The sequence below is a fragment of the Ixodes scapularis genome, unplaced genomic scaffold (genome assembly GCF_016920785.2).
Source record: "Ixodes scapularis isolate PalLabHiFi unplaced genomic scaffold, ASM1692078v2 PGA_scaffold10__122_contigs__length_95168666, whole genome shotgun sequence".
Taxonomy (NCBI): domain Eukaryota; kingdom Metazoa; phylum Arthropoda; class Arachnida; order Ixodida; family Ixodidae; genus Ixodes; species Ixodes scapularis.
The window spans coordinates 80,804,820-80,825,267 of NW_024609836.1; the positions used below are offsets into that span (position 1 = coordinate 80,804,820).

A 20,448-nucleotide genomic window follows, 5' to 3' on the forward strand; every position below is an offset into this window, starting at 1 on the left:
TCGAGGTTGTTTGATTGGGTGGTCGGATATTAGCGTTGGCCGCGCTCCGACGTTCGCTATCATATGGAATGACTTGCACGTTTCACGACGTCAGTTGTTCCGCCATTGTGCAGTGGTTCTGACCTTCTAATAATCGCCACGTGAATTTCGAAAGGGGTCTATAACGCGTACCAACGCAGTGTCAGTCTCAGCACTCGACCTTTAATTGATAAAATCGACATTCGATCGACGACTGCATTTAGACTTAGTAGACAGATCTTTTTTTTTTTTTCCTCTGACAGTCGTTACATATATTTCTTTTTAAAGCCACTAGAAAAGCTAGACTCAGAGTAATGCCACTTCGGCTACCTTGATGCTTAAAGTCACGGTTACCAGCTATCTGGAGATTGATCTGAAATCGCAGCAAACGGTTTGCCTCCTCCAGAAATGTTAAAACAATTCGAGGCAGAGCAAAACGATATTCCGTGAGCTTTCTGGCGCCGTATCTATACTTTGTTTCACCTGAAGTCCAGAAGCAGCCAACGCTACGAGCTGATGGGACCGATCATGTCATTCGACATGTTTCTGTACGTGTTCTATCATCGCTGAACCAATCATAAACAGATAAGGCCCAATCACTGGTGCTTTTGACGCTGCTTGATTGGTCGTAGCGTCATCTGCGTCTGGGCTTGAGCGGAAACGAAGTATACAGTTCGGGAAGTCGCGTTTTCAAATCGTAACGATCGTCATTTGCGCCCGCTCTGCACTCGGCACCAAAATGGCGGCGCCCTCAAGATGATTGGGGAAAGTATTATACTCTACGCCACTGCTCCTCGAATGGGAATCCGCGAAGCCTTTGGGGTGCGCGAAGGCATTCTAGGGGTCCGCAAAGCCCAGCCTCATCAGTCAAGCCCGGCAATAAAAGTTGTCTTTTTCCTCTGATTGAAAAGAAACGTTGCAATTTCCCGGTGAGTTTTCTCGTGTATATATCAATAAGAACAGTCGACTTCACACTAGCCCTTAGTTATATCCATTTATTAAACCACTATCATAATTAGTTGTACCTTTTCCTCACCACGAACCAGACTTGTACACGTTACTGAAAAAAGTAACCGATTCCAATTACAATTGCTTCATTGTAAAAAGTAACCGATTACAACTACAATTACAGCCTCAAAAAGTAATCGAAAAATTACTTTCAAGTAATCAATTACTTCCCACGTTACTTCTCATCTAACCTTTTTAAAAGGGTAGTATAATCCTTGGGATCTCGCGCTCAGTTGTTCCAAAAAAAGAAAAAAGAAAGCCTTGACGTTTTTTTTCAGAGCTGAGTGAGGGACGCCAACACACCCAACCCCTCTCATGAAAACAAAAAAAAAGTAAAATAAAAAAGCGTTGTTTAAATTCCATACTCACTGGGGGCTGGAAAAGGTAATTTTTCATAGCCGGACGTTATCTCTGGTGTACAAAGAAACATGTACCCAGGAAACGAAGTATAGACCAACACGCGGCCGTGACGTCACGCAGCTGCGGTGGAGCTGTCGACGGCACTGCACATGCGCAGACGATTCACTTCACGTGAATTCGGTTTCGGCGCACGCGCAGTGCCCACACCTGGTGTGGGCAAACGAGGGATTGTTTGTAAACAGCGTGTCGTTCTATAGTGAATTGGCCTACTAATCCTCAAGGTCCCGTGCTTAATAATTTCGAAAAAAAAAAATTAAAAAGTTACCGTTGCCCCGAGCTGAGTGACTCCAGCACATCTAACCCCCCCTCCCTTCCCTTCCCCCCCCCCCCTCCCCTCAAAAAAAAAAAAAAATCTGAAAAATTGTATTGAATAACTTTGTAATCGATTACAGCAAAAAAAGTTAGAAAATTACAGTAAAATTTAATCGATTACAAGTAATCCATTACTTGTAACGCGTTTCGTACAAGTCTGCCACGAACGGGGTCTTCCATTATCTCCGCCGATCCACAACGAGTCCGCGAATAATCAATGGTTGACAACCACCTCTTTAACCGTATACCTAGTAGCTCTAGGTGTTCTCACAGAACTTCAGTTTCACAAAAAGAATAGTCAATAGAAAAGAAAACTACTGATAGGAACCCTTAGAACTCTAACTCTTTTCTAAACAACAAATAAAAAAACTTACCTTTTTTTTTATTTTTATTTGGCTACGTTAGAATTTAACGTGCGATCTTGACGAAAATACGCATCGCTGTATCGCGACAGAACGGCCCAAAATAGTTTATCTCAGGATCATATAGCCGCCTCAACAATAATAAACCAAATTTTTTTTTATTTTTTTTTTTTTTCCTTTTAGCAGTTAGGTAGTTGTCTACGGTCATCTTCGAGTGCGCTGAGCGTCCAAGGACTGTATCGGCGCTCTTGCGTTATGCTTCAGGGCGCAACGCGAGAGCCGCGGAGGCTTTCGAAGAAGGTTCGCGTACGCTCTTTATCTCCATTATACCCGGACAACAAACGACCGAAAGCCACCGCGAGGAAAACGAAACGTGCAGCCAGTATGAAGAGAGCTGCGTGCTTTTCCACGTGTGACGCGCACGAGGAGAAAGGAGCAAGTTGATCTGCCGAGTAGACCGGAAACCACTTCGTGGCCTTGTTTCTTCCGGAGAAAACATGCGGTGATCACAGAGCGTATCAGATTTATCGACGTAATGGCGCCACATTTTCTGCCTCGATGTGCAAAGCGCGCCAAGGGAGATGCAGAGGTTGATAGCGGCGGCGACCTTTGGAGTGCACCGTTTGTAGCGTGCTATAGAGCCACCAAGCCAGAAGTCTTTTCCGCGAATTTCTAGTGGACGCCGCCCCGTTCACGGACTTGTTGCGTTTGCTTACGACTGAGTTCTTGCGAACTGCTGTGACGAGAGAACACATTGGCACGCTGGCGCTATCTATGAGTGGGCCCGTGAACTTGATTTCACTAAAACGAAGGTTTTGCGGTATTTCCGAAATCGAATGTGCGTACTGTCTGTTTAGAAATTGTCGTCCATAACATTGTCAAAAGTTTTTCAAGTCGATAAAAACTATTGATGCGCAATAAAAATAGAGACTATACTGAAATTGCTTGTGTTCCACGGCTACCCGCTAGATGAGGCCAGTGTTTCATCTCGTTGCAAGAATTACGAACGGTTGTAAGACACTTGGCCGTAAGCAACCGCAAGTGTGTAAAGCACTTGGTTGCTTACGGCCATCAATTCTTAGAAAAACAATCACCCACGGATTACAATATCTGTGGAACGTATCTATCGAACTCTTACGTCAGAGTGTCATCGTCTCGGAGTGAACTGTGAGAAGACGTCTCTAATCGGAAACGTTTATGTTGTGTTTGAGTATTGCTCAATTATAACTAGCGCGAGGCGGCGGACAAAGAAGTGAGCGCGCGCCTGCGATGTGCGAGACGGAGCGAGAGCACGAGAGATATAAAAACGTTTGGCTCTGGAAGCTACATCGGCTGCCCTCGTCCTGTTTTCTTGCCGTAAGCCACAACAGTTTCCAGCGCTCGTAGCAACTTCCAAGCGGGGCAGGGAGGGATTTTCGGAGTAATCAATAACACCGGCACGTCAAGAGACAACACGAACGTGTGCTCCTTCGGGAAACCTGTCCTCTCAAAGGACGCGTTTCACTGATGTCCCTCAAAGTATATTTTACGCGGGGACCTCGTACGTCAGAGATGTCTATACCCTGATGACCTGTCTATCGAAGGACAATGACGCAACATTCAGACGGCAATGCTCCGCGGCATCAACTCGTAAAAGGGAGGAGAGTCCAAGGTGCCGTTGCGTCGCGCGATCTTCGAGTCAGCGCATAATCTAAGGACAACGTTACGAAAGTCCGTCAGAAAAGCTACAAAACCAGCGAGAGCTGAGGTCAGGTCCCCGTCCAGGCGAGTGAAAGCAGTTGTGTGGTTCACGTCACAGACCATGAAGCTCAACCAACACACCCGAAACTAATCAAAGCCTGTAACCAGACTTCTGTGCCAAAAATAACGTAATCGTGCTCAAATGGCGTCGACACAGCAACTGGGTCTTAGCCCTACGCGGAGCGTCGTTTGACGCGTGGGTTACTGAACTCGAACGCAGCACTCGTGTGACTTCTGTGTCTGCGCTGCGGATTTCGCTGTGGTGAAGTCGAAATGCTAGTGCGCCGGATTTCGTTATTCCAAACAGGGGATTGGTTGCGCCCCCTGGTCCTTGACTCACCCCGACCAAATCCCGGTTCCCAATATCCAAACCTAAACCACTAAGTAGAAAGAACGCGACAATTATAATACTTGACAGCGACCAAGACGCCATTGTTCATTGCGTTCCATAATTAGTGATTTCGTACGCATACCTTAAAGAAAACATGGCAACCCATAAATTTGATTGCATGGTCCTTTACTAGATGAAAGAACGTACATCCATTCTAGACAATTGAGTTGTCGTTACGTAACCTTCTGTCCGCTCACAGCTGAGCACTTGTAATATTTGTTGATCCTCATTATCTCCTAACCAAGCTCCGTACGCACGGTCAACCGCATAGAGAGTCTGAAACGCATCCTGTACGCGTCACTATGGCATGATTTATTCGCCGTCCCTGTGTGTTACAATCTAAACGCGAGGACGTAAGCGCGTGTGTTCCTCTTCATAGCTCCGAAAAGAAGAAAGCTGACCCCGACAGGCTTTCAGGATGTCGACGACGACGACGCCCATTTCATTCGGGAGTTTTAGTTAATCACTCCGATAGCGATACCCGACGCTTCGCCGGCGACTTTGCAGTTTGCACATGCATTGTATCGTTATCGAATTTTCAGAACCGATCTACTAAAGCTAAATCAAGAGCGAAACCTCACACAACCTACCGCTCGTTTGCTACTTTTACGTGTATGTCATTGAAACTTGAAAACGGGTAAAACAAGAAAGACGACGCTCGAAAACCATGATTTTAGCATTAAAATGCTCCTGTTGCCAGTTGTTAGGGAAATAAATAATAGACCCGTTTCAAAAGTCACGTGTCGATCATTAGAAGGTCGGAACCACCGATGGTGGACCAGCCAACATTGTGGCACGTGCAAGTCATTCCATAAGATATCGCAGCGCAGCAAGCGCCGCTGTCGTCGGCCCACCACAATTGGCCGAATGCTGATTATGTCGTCAGCAAAGCATGTCTCATCGACGGAAGTAAGAGGAATGTAAGAACGTCAATTTTGACGGTGTTGGCAGTGTTGCTTTGAGAGCGCTATGATTTCAGGCTTCCACCTCATAACAAACACCATTGAACTTGTTCACAAGGTAATGACGTCACGAAAGGTAAGAAAACGAGGGCGCCACCGAAACATCTCGCCGCTAATAGAAGCCCACGAACTAATCAACCAGCACAGCACCGAAAGTGTGACGTCACTGAGCTCATCGTCTTTTTTGTGGGCGTGTTCTTGCCTCCTTCTAATCCGAACAAACGCGTAAAGTATGCCGTGACGTTGCCGTTTTAGTCCGCCATTGTGCACGGATTATACAGCCGCCAACAGAGGGGTGTCTTTTGAAACAGGTCATTTAAGATTTCAAGCTCGGTCACTTTCCTCCCCCGGCGATGCTGTCCGTTTCGCCCGGTGGCCTATCAACAGGAAGCATCTCTCGCGTCCACTTCCTTTTCCGCACCCACCGAACCAATTGGAGATCATTTCGGTACCCCGACATTTCCGCGTTGTGGCTGCTTCCCCGAGGCCTAGTATACGTGGACGTCTAGGGTCACGCCAAATGGCCTTCCACTTCGTTGTCTGTTCGGTTCTGTAAAGTGAAGGCGTTGGGCATGTAAAGCACGGTGGCAGCGGAGCCAGTGAGGACACCCCTTTACACTGGTTGCACACGTGGGTGCGTGAAGAAACACGTTATTTTCTGTATTTGTATGCACACAGTTACTCAACGCGCGTTCTATGGCACGTGTTCTGCAAACGGGTGTGCTCACAGAATCATCATTCAGCCTCTGCCATGGACGTTTTCGCGTCCCATAGGCGTGCACGCTAAGGGGATTAGCAAAAGCCGGATGGCAGCGGAGTCAGTGAGGAAATATATTATACCCTCCCTTACAACATTACCATGTACTACGGATTGTATCGGTATGTGGCAGCTGCAGCAAAAGATGTGGGGCGTACATCTTAGCCGTTGTACGCAGAAAATGTCACCGACCAGAAGCCCTTTTCTGCAGTAATGGGTAGAGTTGTACTTGAAGTAAAGTACAAAGTAAACCAGAGGTTATGTGATTCAAGCAAAGTAGTAAGTACGTTGGACGCAATGTACTTGAAGTAAAGTATTATAACTACAGTGTGCTTTCAAAGTAAAGTACAGACACTTTTTAACAAACTTTCGTTCCCCTAGACAGTGTTCTTTTTTCTTTTTTTTTTTTTTTACTGGTACGCATTGCATAACAAGTAATCGGGGGGTGCAGCAGCTCTTTTTGGAAATGGCGAATATTGAATGAAATCAGGTGGACACAGAGTAGTTGATTTACCCTCGGAGACAAACTAGTTAACACAATCAAGGCACTTATTTGTATCAGTCTTATAGCCGTCTTTACCTCACACAGAAAAAAAATGGTGGGATGACGTTTTGAAAGACGATAGCGCGTTTTCACATGATGATATGCCATTTTTTGTTAGAGTTCGGTGAACTCTTGTAATCGACCGCAGAAGTTGTGTATATATAACTGCGAAGGGCCAACGAGTCGAGCGCATGGTCCTTGAAAGAGCCTAATTTCACCGAACCGAATTCGGGGAATGCGCTTTGAGATCGAGGGTTGCACTTTTCTCGGAAAGTACTAGAAAAAAAAATACTTTAAATAAAGTACAAGTCCATACATTAAAAAGTGTACTTCAAGTAACGTACACGTTTTCTAAACCTACTTCAAGTACTTCCCAACACTTATTTTCTTGAAGACGCATATAGACGATTGCAAGCAAGGCCACTGGCCGCCGCCATGTCTCTGCTCGTGCGGACAAGCCCGTGCAATTCCAAGCTTGCCAAAAGTATGTTCACGCGTAAGCTGCGCGTGCTTGCACTCACTGGGCACCAGTTTGGGCGCCATGCTTGCAATAGACCGATATCATCAAGCGTTCGGCGCATGCGTGACGCCGCCAGAACTTTAGTTCACAGGAGGCAGACAGCAGTGCACGAGAGGGCTCGTGACATCTCGTGCTATACACGCGTAGAGCTGCAACGAGGTTGTCGCACGTGCAGAAAGACTAAAGTTCCCTCGATGCATTGCAGCAGCCGTGGTGTAGTCAAACTGGCTGGTGAGATCGGTATAGACGCTTTAAACACGCGCCAGATTGAGCCGCCATTGCCGACCTTCTGTTGTCTTACCGAGATGCCGAGCCACTGAAGCGAGCGTTGACTAACCTCCACAAAGGCCTATTATGGGGAGAAGGACACAGTAGCACCTAAAGTGGCAATAACCTGTACCGCTGTGGCAATGATGAAGTGAAGCGAAGAGAATAAGAGGAAACAAAAATTGAAGGTCAATAAACGGTGGCGCCCATGCGCAGCTGCCTGAAAGCGTCTATATTGCTTATTAGCGCCGAGATGATTTGGTAGCGCACTCTTACGATTTCCGTCCGCGACGTCGCGACCGGAATTTGCCTCGACTTGACGCCACGAACTGTAATAGGCAACTTAGCATCAGTTGTGAACTCCAAGCTCGACGATGTACGTGAAAACCATGATAAAAGCTCGGAGTCATCGCATTCTTAAACCAACACCGTCAAAATGGACACTCTGGTATGGTTCGTGTTTCTTTCCATGAAGTCAAAATCAATCCAGCTAAAAACTTCATGGTGAGCGTTCGTCCAATCGTGAACCACAGCGACGCTCTTGGTCGCACATTTCGTCAATGCGAAGCTCAAGTTCGTCTGCTTCTTTTGCAGGGGGTTGTGGTGACGTCAGAAAGACGCCGAGCTATGATTGGCTCTGATTGAAGGATAGTGGGTAGACCTCAAAGCAAGCTGCCTTGAGGTCTACCCACTATCCTTCCAATACGAGCCAATCAGAGCTCGGCGTTCTGACGTCAACACAGCCCCTGCGAGAGGAGCAGACAAACTTGCGGTCCGCATAGTCGGAGACAGGTTAGGACCTGAGTAGGCGCTCAGCCTTCAGCGCGTGCTCGTTGCCTTCCGCCGTGCTTTGGCTGCGCATGAGACGAAGTGTTATCAAAGGCAGAAACCTCGCGCTCGAGGCGGAGCCTCTACTGGGTTCACCACCTGTCACCGTCTGTGCGTGACTTGCACTGGGGTCAGATCAGCCCCCATTTTGGTGAACCCGCTGCTGGGCGTGCACCTTCTGCAGCAAACATTTCGCACCACAGAATAGACCTCTTGCAAGATCGAAGCGATTCTAGCAGCGTATAGTGCCGCGCAAAGCATATTTGGGGACCCACTGCACATGGTTTCGGTTTCGATTTGCCAACCTCAATTTACGAAATTCCGTCACGACTAAATACAGTGCATGCTTTTTCGAATATGTGACTTTCCTCGAATTTATTATTCCGTAGGTGTTGCCTACCAATACGGATAAAATGCTGGGGAACGTTTTGTGCGGCTCCCGACGTACCAAGTTTGTGTCCGGGTTGACAAAGAAATCAGAGTAAAGACGCCGGCGTAAAGACAAAATTGTTCCAAACCGTTCTTGAGAGCTAATTGTTTGTTTTGGACGATGAGACACCGTCGTTTTGATTGGTCTAGTGGTTATGTATTCACCGGACGCTTAAGACTGCAGACGCGCACGTGTTCTTTTGCTTGACACCTTCAAATGTGGCGCCTGCTGATGACCAGGGCATGCGAAGAGAAGAAGGAAGACAGTGTCTAATTAAATCTTTGTTGTGCTGGTTTTGAGACAGTGTTGTTCTGTCCTTTTAGCTCCTTGTCTCTGGGTTTTTCTACTGAGGTTGACAAAGGAAGAAGAAGAAGAGTACAGGGCCGATTATCCTGTTTTATCGTCTCAATGTCCTGGGCTGTTTAATGATCCATGACCTGTGAGGGACATGATGCACTCCGGAGTTGTAGCCAGTCCGCCTGAAAAGTATGGTACGCGGCCGGCTGTACTATACTCTTCGTTAAGTCTAGGCAGGTTCTTACGGCCACTATAAGGTCCGTATTTCAACGGGGGCTCTCACGAAGATGAATGGGTGCAATGCAACTCAGTGTTGAATTTATATTCATGCAGTGCTGAGATGCACCACTTCGTCAAGGGGGCGGTGCAACTCGAAACCATGTCACTCTCCTCCATGGCCAACGGGGTTCTATAATGCAACGCGCGCAGTGCTGCCTGCAGGGATTTTTGAAAGTAGTATCTTTGCTCCCCTAGGCAAGAAAAAGTAGAAATGACCCCCGGCGTCATGACGCCACGTGCAAGCCATGTATAGTTATGGGAAAGACTATCCGGGAGTGTCTTTAAGTTTCAAACACAAGTAGCAGTAACTTTCAGCAAATGCGTGACTAAGTGGATGGTGTATATTCCTAACGAGCGCGTTGGTACCGTTCTATTCTTTCGTTTTGTTATCTGGACGTTGCAGTTTAGAATAGCATATACAGGGAGCTAGAGAATAGGAGACTCCGACGCATTGGGTCCCCCGAGCAGCTTGGCGTTTCGCACTGCGTATGTGCAAGCTGCTCGGGGAATCTAAAGCGTTGGGGTCCCCTATTCTGAAACCCCGTGTCTTAAACGATTCTCTCACCTCACGTGCGCGCGTGTTTACCTGGGCCACTCAAAGTGTTGCGCTCACTCTTGTGTACTCGCTGACAGGCTGCAGGTCGGTCCAGTGGCGTCATGAGGGTCAGCGGCACTGGGGGTGGTAGCCCGCCGCGACACCCCCCCCCCCCCCCCCCCCTCCGCTCTCGCGTGGCCCGCCGCGATCCCCCCCCCCCCTCTCGTGCCCCGCCGTGACACCCCCCTGAGCGCTGCACCCGGGGCGGTCCGCCCCCCCCCCCCCCCCCCCCCCCTTTGTGACGCCACTGGGTAGGTCCTTCGATTGCCCCGCATCCAACACGAGCTTCCTACCTTCGACAACACTTGGGCGTCTCGTGAGCATTGAGCGTGCAAGCGCAGCACGGTGGAGGGCACCGGGCGTGTCCTGTCGTTCTTCTGTCAAGTGACCATACGTGGCACGTAGCTGGCTAATTCCTACTTGAATCCTTGCCGAGAAAAACAAATTCGGTGAAGCAATATGCATGCAGCAGCACATGGTACGCACTTAGCAGCAAGGCCACGACCATGGTATCTGATGTGACGTCAGTGCAAGCGGTGCATAACTTCTCGTTCGCGTTTACTACGACACAATGGATCGTTACTCCGTCCTGTGATCAACGAGTCGCACAAATCCAGGGACAATCCAAATCTCACCCAACAGGAGGCAGGCGACGGCGATTGTACGCAGCATCCTGACTATTCCTCTGGAAGGGCCAGAAGGCAACAGGAGAGTCGGCCGTCCTGGCCCGGCACTCTTATAACCTTCCCCGAATCGCCAAAAAAGAAGTAGAAAGTGACGTGGCACACTCTCGCTTCCCGTCGGGGCAGGACACCCCTGCTTTTAAAAATACATGGGTAAAGGAAGCGGCCCAACCAGCGGCCAGTGGAAGTGGGACACAAAACATCGGCGTAGTCGGTTGGCCTCACGTGCTCCCGACCGGCGGCGGCAGTAGGAGACACCCCACGCTGGCGCTACACTTGGTTTTACCTTATGATGGACCGCAGCAGAGGCTACCAGCCATCGAAGCCAATCCAATGGCGTATGAGTGTTCACGTGACCTTCGTGAGAAGCACAGCGACACTCGTAGTCGTGTGCCACGTCCAGAGCGCTGGGCTCGCTGGGATAGCTGTCCGCTGCGGTCCATCGTTAGGTGAAAGGGACTGTGGAGGACTTGGAAGTGTCTCGAACCATTGCGGACCGAAATAGACGCTTGTTTCGGTTTCGTTTCACTTTCGCGGTGACCCTGTCGTCTGCTGGGAGCGTCCGCGTTGCTCCTGAACCGGTTACGCCCAGCGGTAGCGGGCCTGCGTAGATTCCGACCGAGGACAGTCCCGACAAGGAAAGACCGGCGGGGTTCTTTCTGAGTCACGCTTCATTCAAGCTGGTGGGTTGGGTGGATGGTTCCTGCAGTGGCGTACCTAGGGTGTGGCACGGGTGGCACGTGCCCCGGGCGCCATTAGAGGTTGGTCGCCAGTTGGCGACGAGTATACCAAGAGGAAGCCAGGATTGGACAAAGGGCACCACGGGTCCAAAGCCCAGGCGGCAGAACGCTATCCTCGTGCCGAATCGACCAGCAAGTTGAAGTTAATTAGTGATGCAAAACTATCAATACTATCGATAGTTTTTCCAGGTGTCGTAGAACTATCGATAGTCGACTATCGATAGTTTGTTACTATTGATAGTACTATCGATAGTTTTTCTACTATCGATAGTCAGATTTCTGGAGACTATCGATACTATCGATAGTATTATCGATAGTTTTGCACTACTAAAGTTAGTACTTTCGTATTTTGAGCTTTCGTGATTTTGCTCTTTTGAGTGTAGAAAGAAGAGAAACTGAGTAAACTGATTTCCGATGACGTTGTACATAAATTCGCTTCAGCGAAAAGAAGCTCTCTTTTATGTAGCGCCATGATGTATTAATTTCTGTTTGATATTTGTTTCTTGAATAATCAATGGTGACAAATATAATGTCACAAACGTAAACAGTAGTTCTCTGCTGATGTACGTCTATAACTTTATCTGAGCGTCTTCACGATCTAGCAAACTGTTACTATATGCCCACGTTCATTTTGGCTTATGTGTGGTACAAAATTGTTTAGAACCAATGCAATTTTCTAAATGTCTACTTTCTTCTTTTGCTCAAGATTATTGCCGTGAGGCGAGAATGTTCGAGAGGAGCTTATCTTGTTTGGTACCTTCCTTCCGTGTGTGTTCAGTACACTACAATGGAATCGATCTCCTGACGCACACCAGTCTGCTTTAGTGGACACGAGAGATTTTATAAAAGAAAGTATCATCATCATCACCGTCGTCGTCGTCGTCGTCAGGGGCGCCAAAAAAAACTACTTGTCATGGGCGCCATCACCCCTAGGTGCGTCCATAGAGTTATTCTAATGTATGCTAGAGGTTCAACTGCCGCTATCTATGGGACTTCCGGTTTCAAATTGAAGCAGACAGCTACCAGTCCACTATTGCGGTGTTTTTGTGGATTCCTATGATAAAACGGGCGTGAATTTTGTTTCTTCCCTGGACAATAGCAGGAATTACCTTTGTTACTTTGGACGTAGCGAAGTATGCATAACTTTATTAACATTACTTAAATACTGACGATCCGTTCGCGCTTTCCACTTTTCCCTCGCTTTCTTCTCTCCCTCTTTTTACCCTGTCCACCGTTGCCTGTTTCCCCCTCCCCCATGGTGAGGAGGATATTCTGCCTTGCAGAATCTCGAGTCTGGTTGTCGGCCTTTAAGTGAAATTTCTTTAGTTATAGTATTTTTCCGATCAGTGAGTGATATTTAACTCAGGTCGTAGTTTAACTTCCCAGTATTGCGACTGCAGTCCCATGTTTCACGGCAAGTGTGTAAAGACCATAGTAATAGTAATAGTTTATTTTCGCTTCATTTTACAAGCGGCGAATCTAGGCAAGAATAACAGTCGAAAAAAGAAACGTAGGACCTGTTCACGAAGCACCAACATCCACCTTCAAGGACTTTGGTATTAACTTAGGGACGCTAAAAGCTAAATCCTGGATTTGGTTGTTGCGAATTCTCGGCTTTTTAAGCAATACCTGCTAAGCAACAATCACGAGAATGATAATATTGTAAGAGATTTCTGCAGCACAACCAGGTTGAATTGTGAATTGCATGCACAGTATCAAAAACGCTGACATAGACAAGAAATTTTAAGTGATATGACAAATGCGCTTACTCCCCACGACGCTTCTTGAGGGTGACTCCGGATTGCGCTAAAAAGTGCGTAAGTGTCGAAATGGTCGACATTACCGATCACTAGGGGACTGAAGGAACACAATTCCCATGATTCCTCGAGTGCGGGCCGGGGCGCTTGGAGAATTTAGCAATTGATAAATTTAGAGCCACTAAGGGAGCTACAACAACCGAGATTAAGGGCCATTCACACACCTGCGTTAAGTCCGACCGTCGGCTCGAACAAAACCAGTTTTTACCACGTTATGTAGGAGCCGCCGCAGCTGTTGCCATAGCAACCCCCGCACCCGGTCGAACCGTACGCAAATATGTGAATCGCCCTTTAGGACTAGCTCAGCAGCAGCGCATCCGGTCCTAAGCCGTCGCAATAGGCTTAGAAACCAGTCTCGTCTCAGGCAGTCCTACTCGGATGCAAGTGTGTGAACAGGCCCTTAGAGTAGCGGCACTCTGTTCCCCGGTATTGTTGTGGACGCCGACACCTCGGTGCTTGGTGCAGAGCAGACGCAACTGTCGATAGCCATAATTCGAAAATGCGTCTTCCTCCAACTTTAAATGTGGTGTTTAGGAATCTCAGATGATATCGCCTCGCTCTGTCGCGAACTGTTTCATTATTTCTGGAGGACGGAAAAGCGTTTCCTGCGATCTCAAATAAAGCTTCCGATAACTGGCCGCCATGATTTTAAGCCATAAGATGGGTAATGGCGAATTCGCCGGGTTCTTTCTGCGCGCCCTCGAGCGCTCTTTCCAGAGCACGCGAGATCGATTGGTAGAAAGAGAGTGCGGTGGCCTGATCGGCTGGTTGCTTCCGGGGGCGCCCCCCCCCCCCCCCTCGGAGTGCTCCCTAGCACTCCCTCTCTAGCCGTCAGAGTGCGGAGCGGCGCAGGCGTCACGTGGTACTTGGACGAGGATCACAAGGTTTTGTTGACGATGGCCGGCAGTGGTCTGTGGTGGTGTGTAGGGTCCGGCATGACGGCGATGAATATCTGGTTCTACTAAGTGCTGGTGCATACGACAACGCGAGGATTACAACGGACGTGATGACATGTGCTTGTGACCATAACAGGATTAGTCGACGTGTGAAGTATTTACTACTTTACATTAATGTCGTTGAGGAGAGCCATGCAAATTCACAGCTGATGGAGGTGAAAAATCAAAACTTATTTTTAAATAAAAAGTATTGTATACACTTGCACTCTTTCCCATGTACACTCGTGGATGAATGTTTGAGCCACTGATCTCCACTATAGGGGGCTGGATGGCGCATTGAGCAGACAGCAATGTTAGTAGAATACTCAGTTGGAAAACTCGCCGTTGAAACCTGCACCGCTGGCGTCCACCGAGACCGAGCTAAATACGATAACAGCGCAACTCTTTAGCGTAGAGTTGAAGCATGAGAGTTGTCTTATATGGCAACAGCTAGAGTCACTGAATGTTCCTAGAGTACCGAAACTCCCAGGCTTAAAGTGCCAAAATGGCGGCTCAATCTTTTTTTTTTTCTTTACTGTGGTCATGTAGAGCTTTAAGAAAACATGTTTTTGCGTAAAAACGAACGGGAAAAAACATTTTTTTGTAGTAACTTTTATTGGAGTTTAGTACAAAATGACGGCCACGTGATGTTTTCTAAAATCTTTATTTTACAATGTTATGTGGCACAATTAAAAAAAATGACCGCATCTCCACGTGGTGAATGATGTTGATTGGGGCGAAGCTCCGGTGGTGCTGATGATACTGATTTTATTGTTCATAGGTAGTGCTGATGGTGCTGATTTTTTTTAAGCTCATAGGTAGTGCTGAGTTCCGGGTTGCGTTTCGACTTCATTATTACTGCTTTATGGTCGGTGAAATGCAGAGCCAATGGTTCTTCTAGCGGATCAGCTTGGATCCGCTAGAAGACGTGGGAACGCATCTCCACCGCTTAAGTCAACGGTCCATGTCAGAAAGAGAATGTGTGGTATGGAACTGAGCATTTGACCGCAGCACCCTCTCGTCTATAAACGTTCAGTCAATGCATGCAAAGTTTAACGCGATTATATGTGCATTTGACCGCAGCGCCCTCTCTTATATAGACGCTGAGCGGCTACATGCGACGTTCCATGACAGAAGCCCCAGCTCTGGAGTTACTAACACATCTCAGGGCCCCCTACTCGTCCCGCAGTCGTGGCCAAGTGGTTAAGGCGATGAACTAGAAATCCATTGAGGTCTGCCCGCACAGATTCGAATCCTGTCGACTGCGCAAACATTTTTTTTTTCTTTTTATGTGAGCACGGACGCCGGCCGGACGGACGGACGGACGGACAAGGCTAGACCCTAAGGAGCTTCGCCCCTAATATTGTTTTTATACATTCATGTCTCAGCGGTGATTTCAGGTAGCTAGTCTCGACCTGGGCGCATCCTAACTTCGGTTGTAATTCGCGGCGCGTCCGCTTAGGAGACGGGGTTGGCACCCCTGAAACGCCTTCCACCCTATATCTTTCGGCGCCAAAATGGCCGATTGAAGCCAAAATTTAAGTCACAGCGGATGCTATCGAATGCAATACTCCGTGCAGTTCCCGGAGGGGCCGCTGCGGGAGAAATGGCGGCGTTGCGATCGCCATTAGCTCGGTTCTCGAGTACGGATCGGTTGCACTTTTTCAGAGCAGGCTCTACACTGTTAGCAAGTCCCGTGTATTTGGCGGATATTTGGGGTGAAAAACACGCTATTTACACAAATTACCATAAATTTACACGATGAGTAACGGATAATTCGTTCAGAAATCATGCGAGGTTGTAAAAAACGCGTTTTGGTTCGGTCATACACGCATAACCGTGTAGCCAACCTCGATAACACGCATCGCCCCCGGCGACGACCGCGGTATTGCCGGCTATCGAAGCACCGGAATGCTTGGGGACACACTTAGAAAGAACCGTCGAGACAAATGCCGCGGAAAGAAACATGTCTCGGAGACAGATATGCACCAAAAGCAATTGCGCCATGTCGCAGGACGTTGGCGAAACCTGCGCTTACCGTGCTCGCCGCCATTTTCTGGTCGATGGCAATGCGGCTTCCCTCATGTCGCCCATGTTTGTATTTAGTTTAGGGGTCTTGATAATAGTTTCTTACACACCGCAAATAAAGTCATGGGTCTAATTATTCGTTCTAAACAGTTAAAATGGATATAAAAAGCGTGTCCTCGATGTGAACACGTGACATTGCAGTTGGTTTCGTTTTTGCTTCAACCTTCAACTGCAAACGATCTGGCCACGGCGCAAGCGCCGATGTACGCTGGACGGGCTGGAAGCAAGGAGGTTAGAAGTACTAGGAGGGGGCACGTTGCAATATTGGTGAAGCCTAGTCATAAAAAGTTTAAACGATTTTGTGCCCAGCGTGACCACAGATCTTTCTGGCGATTGGTGCACGTGACATGTCACGTGTGAGATGGATGGTTGATTGGAGAAGGACTCCTTGCAGGCTTGCGCGCGCTCCGTCCGGTAGGTTTTATCAGATGGAAGGTGGTGTATTCTAGTACCCCATAGCAAGACGAAGGCTAGCTACGGTCACGTGATGTGGTCACGTTGGCATGGTAAGTGAGGAGTGTAAGGAGGAAAATGAGAAAGAGGCGAGGCGTCAAGGGAGCATGGCTTGCGGAGGCTACGCGGCCGACGTCATGCCCTCTCCTACCCTTCTATTCTCCATGGCTGGAAGCAAGAGCCTGTTGGCTTTCGTTGTTTTTGTTTGACCGGAGAAAGTCTGTCAAGTACGCATGGCGCCGCTACTGTTTTGGTTTGACGGGACGCGAGAAGCTTCGCATAGAGCTTCGGAGTTTGCGAGCACATAGTGAAGACGTGACCGGAGAAGTGCCCCTGTGATGTTCCTGGAAGACGGAAAGTACCATTCGTAATCGTCGTGTGTGCTTTGAAAGCGAAGGGAGTCACAGGGTCCACGAGTTCGCAACCACAAGCCAAGGTTCACGACAGCGCGGCGTTGACTTCGGCGATCTCGTTCTGTTTGGTGCAAACCGGCGATGCGAAAAAGAGCTGAAACGTTCGTTGTGTGTGGTGCGGTGCTTTGTATTCCGGGTCTGTTTGAACCACGCTTTTAACACGGAGCGCAAATTGTTTGTTGCGGGTTGGAGGTTCAACGGGTTCAGTCCCGTCGTCGTCAGCTGATCCGGTCCAGCTGGTCCGGGAGGACGCAGCGAGCGTTTTTAAAAGTAAATCTTCCTTCGTTCCGTTTCAAACTGTGGAGGTATCCCGACACATACCGTCAGTAAGAAGCAGCGGGCGTTTTCAACAAAATTACGTCGTTTTAATTGAATAATGAACTCCGGATTGTTGTCTTAAATCTGCCGTTTTTAGTGCTTCGTGTTGGACTGCGTTTGCACAGCGACGCACACCGCTCGAGTAAATGATTCGGTCCTGCAATGAGTTAGTTGCGCCAATCATGCGGCGTGAATAAATTAGGGCAAGGTTTCCTACCTGCCCACAGATGCATGTACTGAGACCATTTTTTACGTTGTGAACGTAGTGCTCTTTCTTTATTTTGGAAGACGCGTTGGTGCATTTATTATGGTACAATCACTTGAGAGTTAAGAAACTGGAGAGCGAGCAAGCTTTCCCAACTTTGTCTCTTTCTCTCTGGCACTGCCCTGTTTCAGTTTCAGTAGGCATATCTACTAGCAGGTACAAACTGCTTTAAAGCAGGTAAAAAACGGGAAGCTTAGGACGGTGCGGACTCCGTGTTTCGCGCTTTTCGCAAGGTGGCAGGGTGAATGCTTTCGTGAGATATGCGGAATATGCAAGCGATTTTCTTATGCCCGTCGTTTGCGTCTCTCCAGCAAAACGAATAAGATGATCTACTACAAAGGCGCAATCACAAGCCAAGATTTAAGGTAGCAGTGCGTTTGCTTCGGTATCCGTGTAGCTGTATTTTACCCTGCTCTCTGCAACACCGTGTCATGACGAAGAGCTGGAACGGTCACGGTTTGTGCTGGCCTCCCGGTTGACAGAAACCTCCGTCGCCCGCATCGGCACCGAGTGCGCTTGGGCTGTTGATGCTCAAGCCTTTCATCCGCGGCTTGTCGCCAGGTCATCCTGCTGCTCAACGGTAAGGAAGCAGCGAGAGTAACCTCGGAAGTGAATGTAAATCCTCGTTCATTCAGTTATCCGGTGTCAAAGTGTGGAAGGTGTCCAACGTCTACTGAGGGCGGGAACTGCGAGCGTTTTGCCTTGCTTTTATAACCGAAACCAGACCAACGAGATAACTGCCTTGCGTACTATAAAATGACGGAAGCAATAAGTTTCAACAGGTCGAGTTCGTCACCGGGGATGTAGGCGAGACGGTGCACACTGTTTAAACGCTTGCAGTATCCACGAGTGGTACCAGGAAAGCGACGTCAACAGAGAAGGAGCTCGCGATTCAGCATAATGCACTGCTACGGGCCCGTGTATCTTCAAAGTTCGGGGTGGTGGCAGTATAAAAAAAGACGGATCAGCGCCCCACACCACTGTTCACGAATAACACCGGTCACAAATTCCCAAGCCCCACCGCTCCACTCGACACCGACACGACATACGACAACAAACTGCATCAAAACGCCCTAAAAGTGAAGGCGTCTGCTCCCTTACTGCAACTAGCGGAAGTGAAGTGCTGGGCGGATGTCCGGATGTCCTTCACAGAAATATATGAAAAATGCTTTGCGCAAGGATCATTTTCATTTATTATTGTATACGTAATGACAAAATCCCAATAATTTGTTTTCCTATCTGATTCAAGCTAGTCGGACTGCTCATAACACTGGTCAAGCAAGAAAATAACAAAAATTTGAACTTTTTCATGACCGGTTTAAGATTTATTGTTAACATATCGTTATTTATTGCAACGGACTAACATTATAGATTTTGCCTCCATACTTTTTAAATTCAAACAGTTCTAACACACGGCTGTCCATTGCGCCGTGTTTTGTGTATTCTTCTATAAATCTGTAATGGTCCGCGACCAAAGAGCTCACCCGCACATGTCAAGCTTATATGCGCCGCGGGGAGAAATGGACATCGAGTAGGAAGTGTCGGGCGTAGTGTCGTTGTTGTGTTTGTGTACATGTCGGTGCTGTGTAGTACGTGGTACTGGTGTTGCCTGCGTTGTATGTAGGGTTGCTGTGTAGTCGTGGTCGTTCGCAGTGCTAACAGACTCGTCTTTTTTTAAATACAGGCTGCTAGAAATCTCGATAGGTGGCGCAAGTTACCGCCCGATTCTAAATAGTTTGCTCAAGTTATTTATCCATGTAAATTCGGCACTCGTTGTTTTTTTTTTTTTTTTTTTTTTTTTTAGCGGTTAGTTATAGCTACCGACGCCGCCGACCGCCGACAACGCACGTACGTACCTTTGCAAGTAGCTACGTCCGCCGCTTGGAGACTTTACTGTGTATAAAAGACATCGAACGAGAACTAACGCGCCCTGTGTGCTTTCAATTCGGCTGAAACGCGCACGGCTCGCTGGGCTCGTCTCTCGCCTGTTCTCGGCCGCTGGCCGCCATGTTTCATAAGGAACACGCTCGAAACGTTTTTGCGGAAGGCAGACACGGTGTAGCGTGTTAAGTTTACACAGCACCCCATGTGTAGACGAAAAACACAGATGGCCTCGTGTAAAACGAACACGTTTCGACGTGTCCGCTATGGGACAACGGTTTACACGTCTGGGCGTGTTATTTTTGCTAACAGTGTATGGCAGTTGCCCAACTGAGCGGTTTTAGTAACCTTGGCAGACAGGTATGAAGCCACTAGAAGTAAGCGGCTTGTACGGAAGTAGGCGATTAACAGGCTTTTCAACTCTTCCGAGTGCTGGATCGGACAGCGTTCAGGGCGCTGGGTATTTTCTTGTCATCCCAAAAGAGCCTACTTGTTGCGGAGTAACAGCGCATGCAGACCCGAGAAGTCTCCTGGGAAGCCATTCGATGTGAAATTTTTTAGGTTCTAGTTGATCAAGTATGCGTATGTCCCACTTTCAAAAGCCTTATTCTCTAGATTTAATTCATAACGGGAGTATTAAAGCCCAATCAAAGAGAAAAAAAGCATGGCCCAAATTATCGGCTGAATCCACTAAGAAGCCCATCACACGCCCGACTTCCGGAAGAAGCATAGAACTTCTGGTGGCTTCACTTGCGCCAGGCTACACTCTAGCCAGGCTCAGAGAGCAGCTATACGCCATCCAGCCCCGCCTCAAGATCGAACTAAAGCTGGCGCTACTGTCGCGTTATCATCATCATCAGTGTGTGGACAGGAAGATGGCTGCCCCATAGGCTATCCGAGGTCGCGGCCAAGAACCTGCAGAATATCACGTTCATTGCCTCGTACACTATCATTGTGAGAGCAATTTTAACAGAAAATGGTCCCATACTGTTCATTTCCTCAGTGCAACACCTATTGCACCGAGCTGGTAGACAGTTTTCACCGATATCCAGAGGCCGGCGCGCTGAGGAAAGAGTGCCTCTCGAAGTTGAGATCTGATTCACGCGATGGTTGGTTCTAAACATT

The 20,448-nt window shown here is 48.2% G+C and overlaps 1 protein-coding gene across 1 annotated transcript in view; it reads right to left on the reverse strand.

Annotated features, from left to right (window-relative positions):
• LOC121047798 overlaps positions 1–10,402 on the reverse strand; it is a 29,494-nt gene extending 19,092 nt beyond the window's left edge. Inside the window, exon 1 of the mRNA XM_042288606.1 lies at positions 10,366–10,402. Coding sequence (XP_042144540.1) covers positions 10,366–10,402 — 37 coding nt within the window. The remainder of the gene's footprint in view (positions 1–10,365) is intronic.
• Between the last annotated feature and the right edge of the window lie 10,046 nt (positions 10,403–20,448).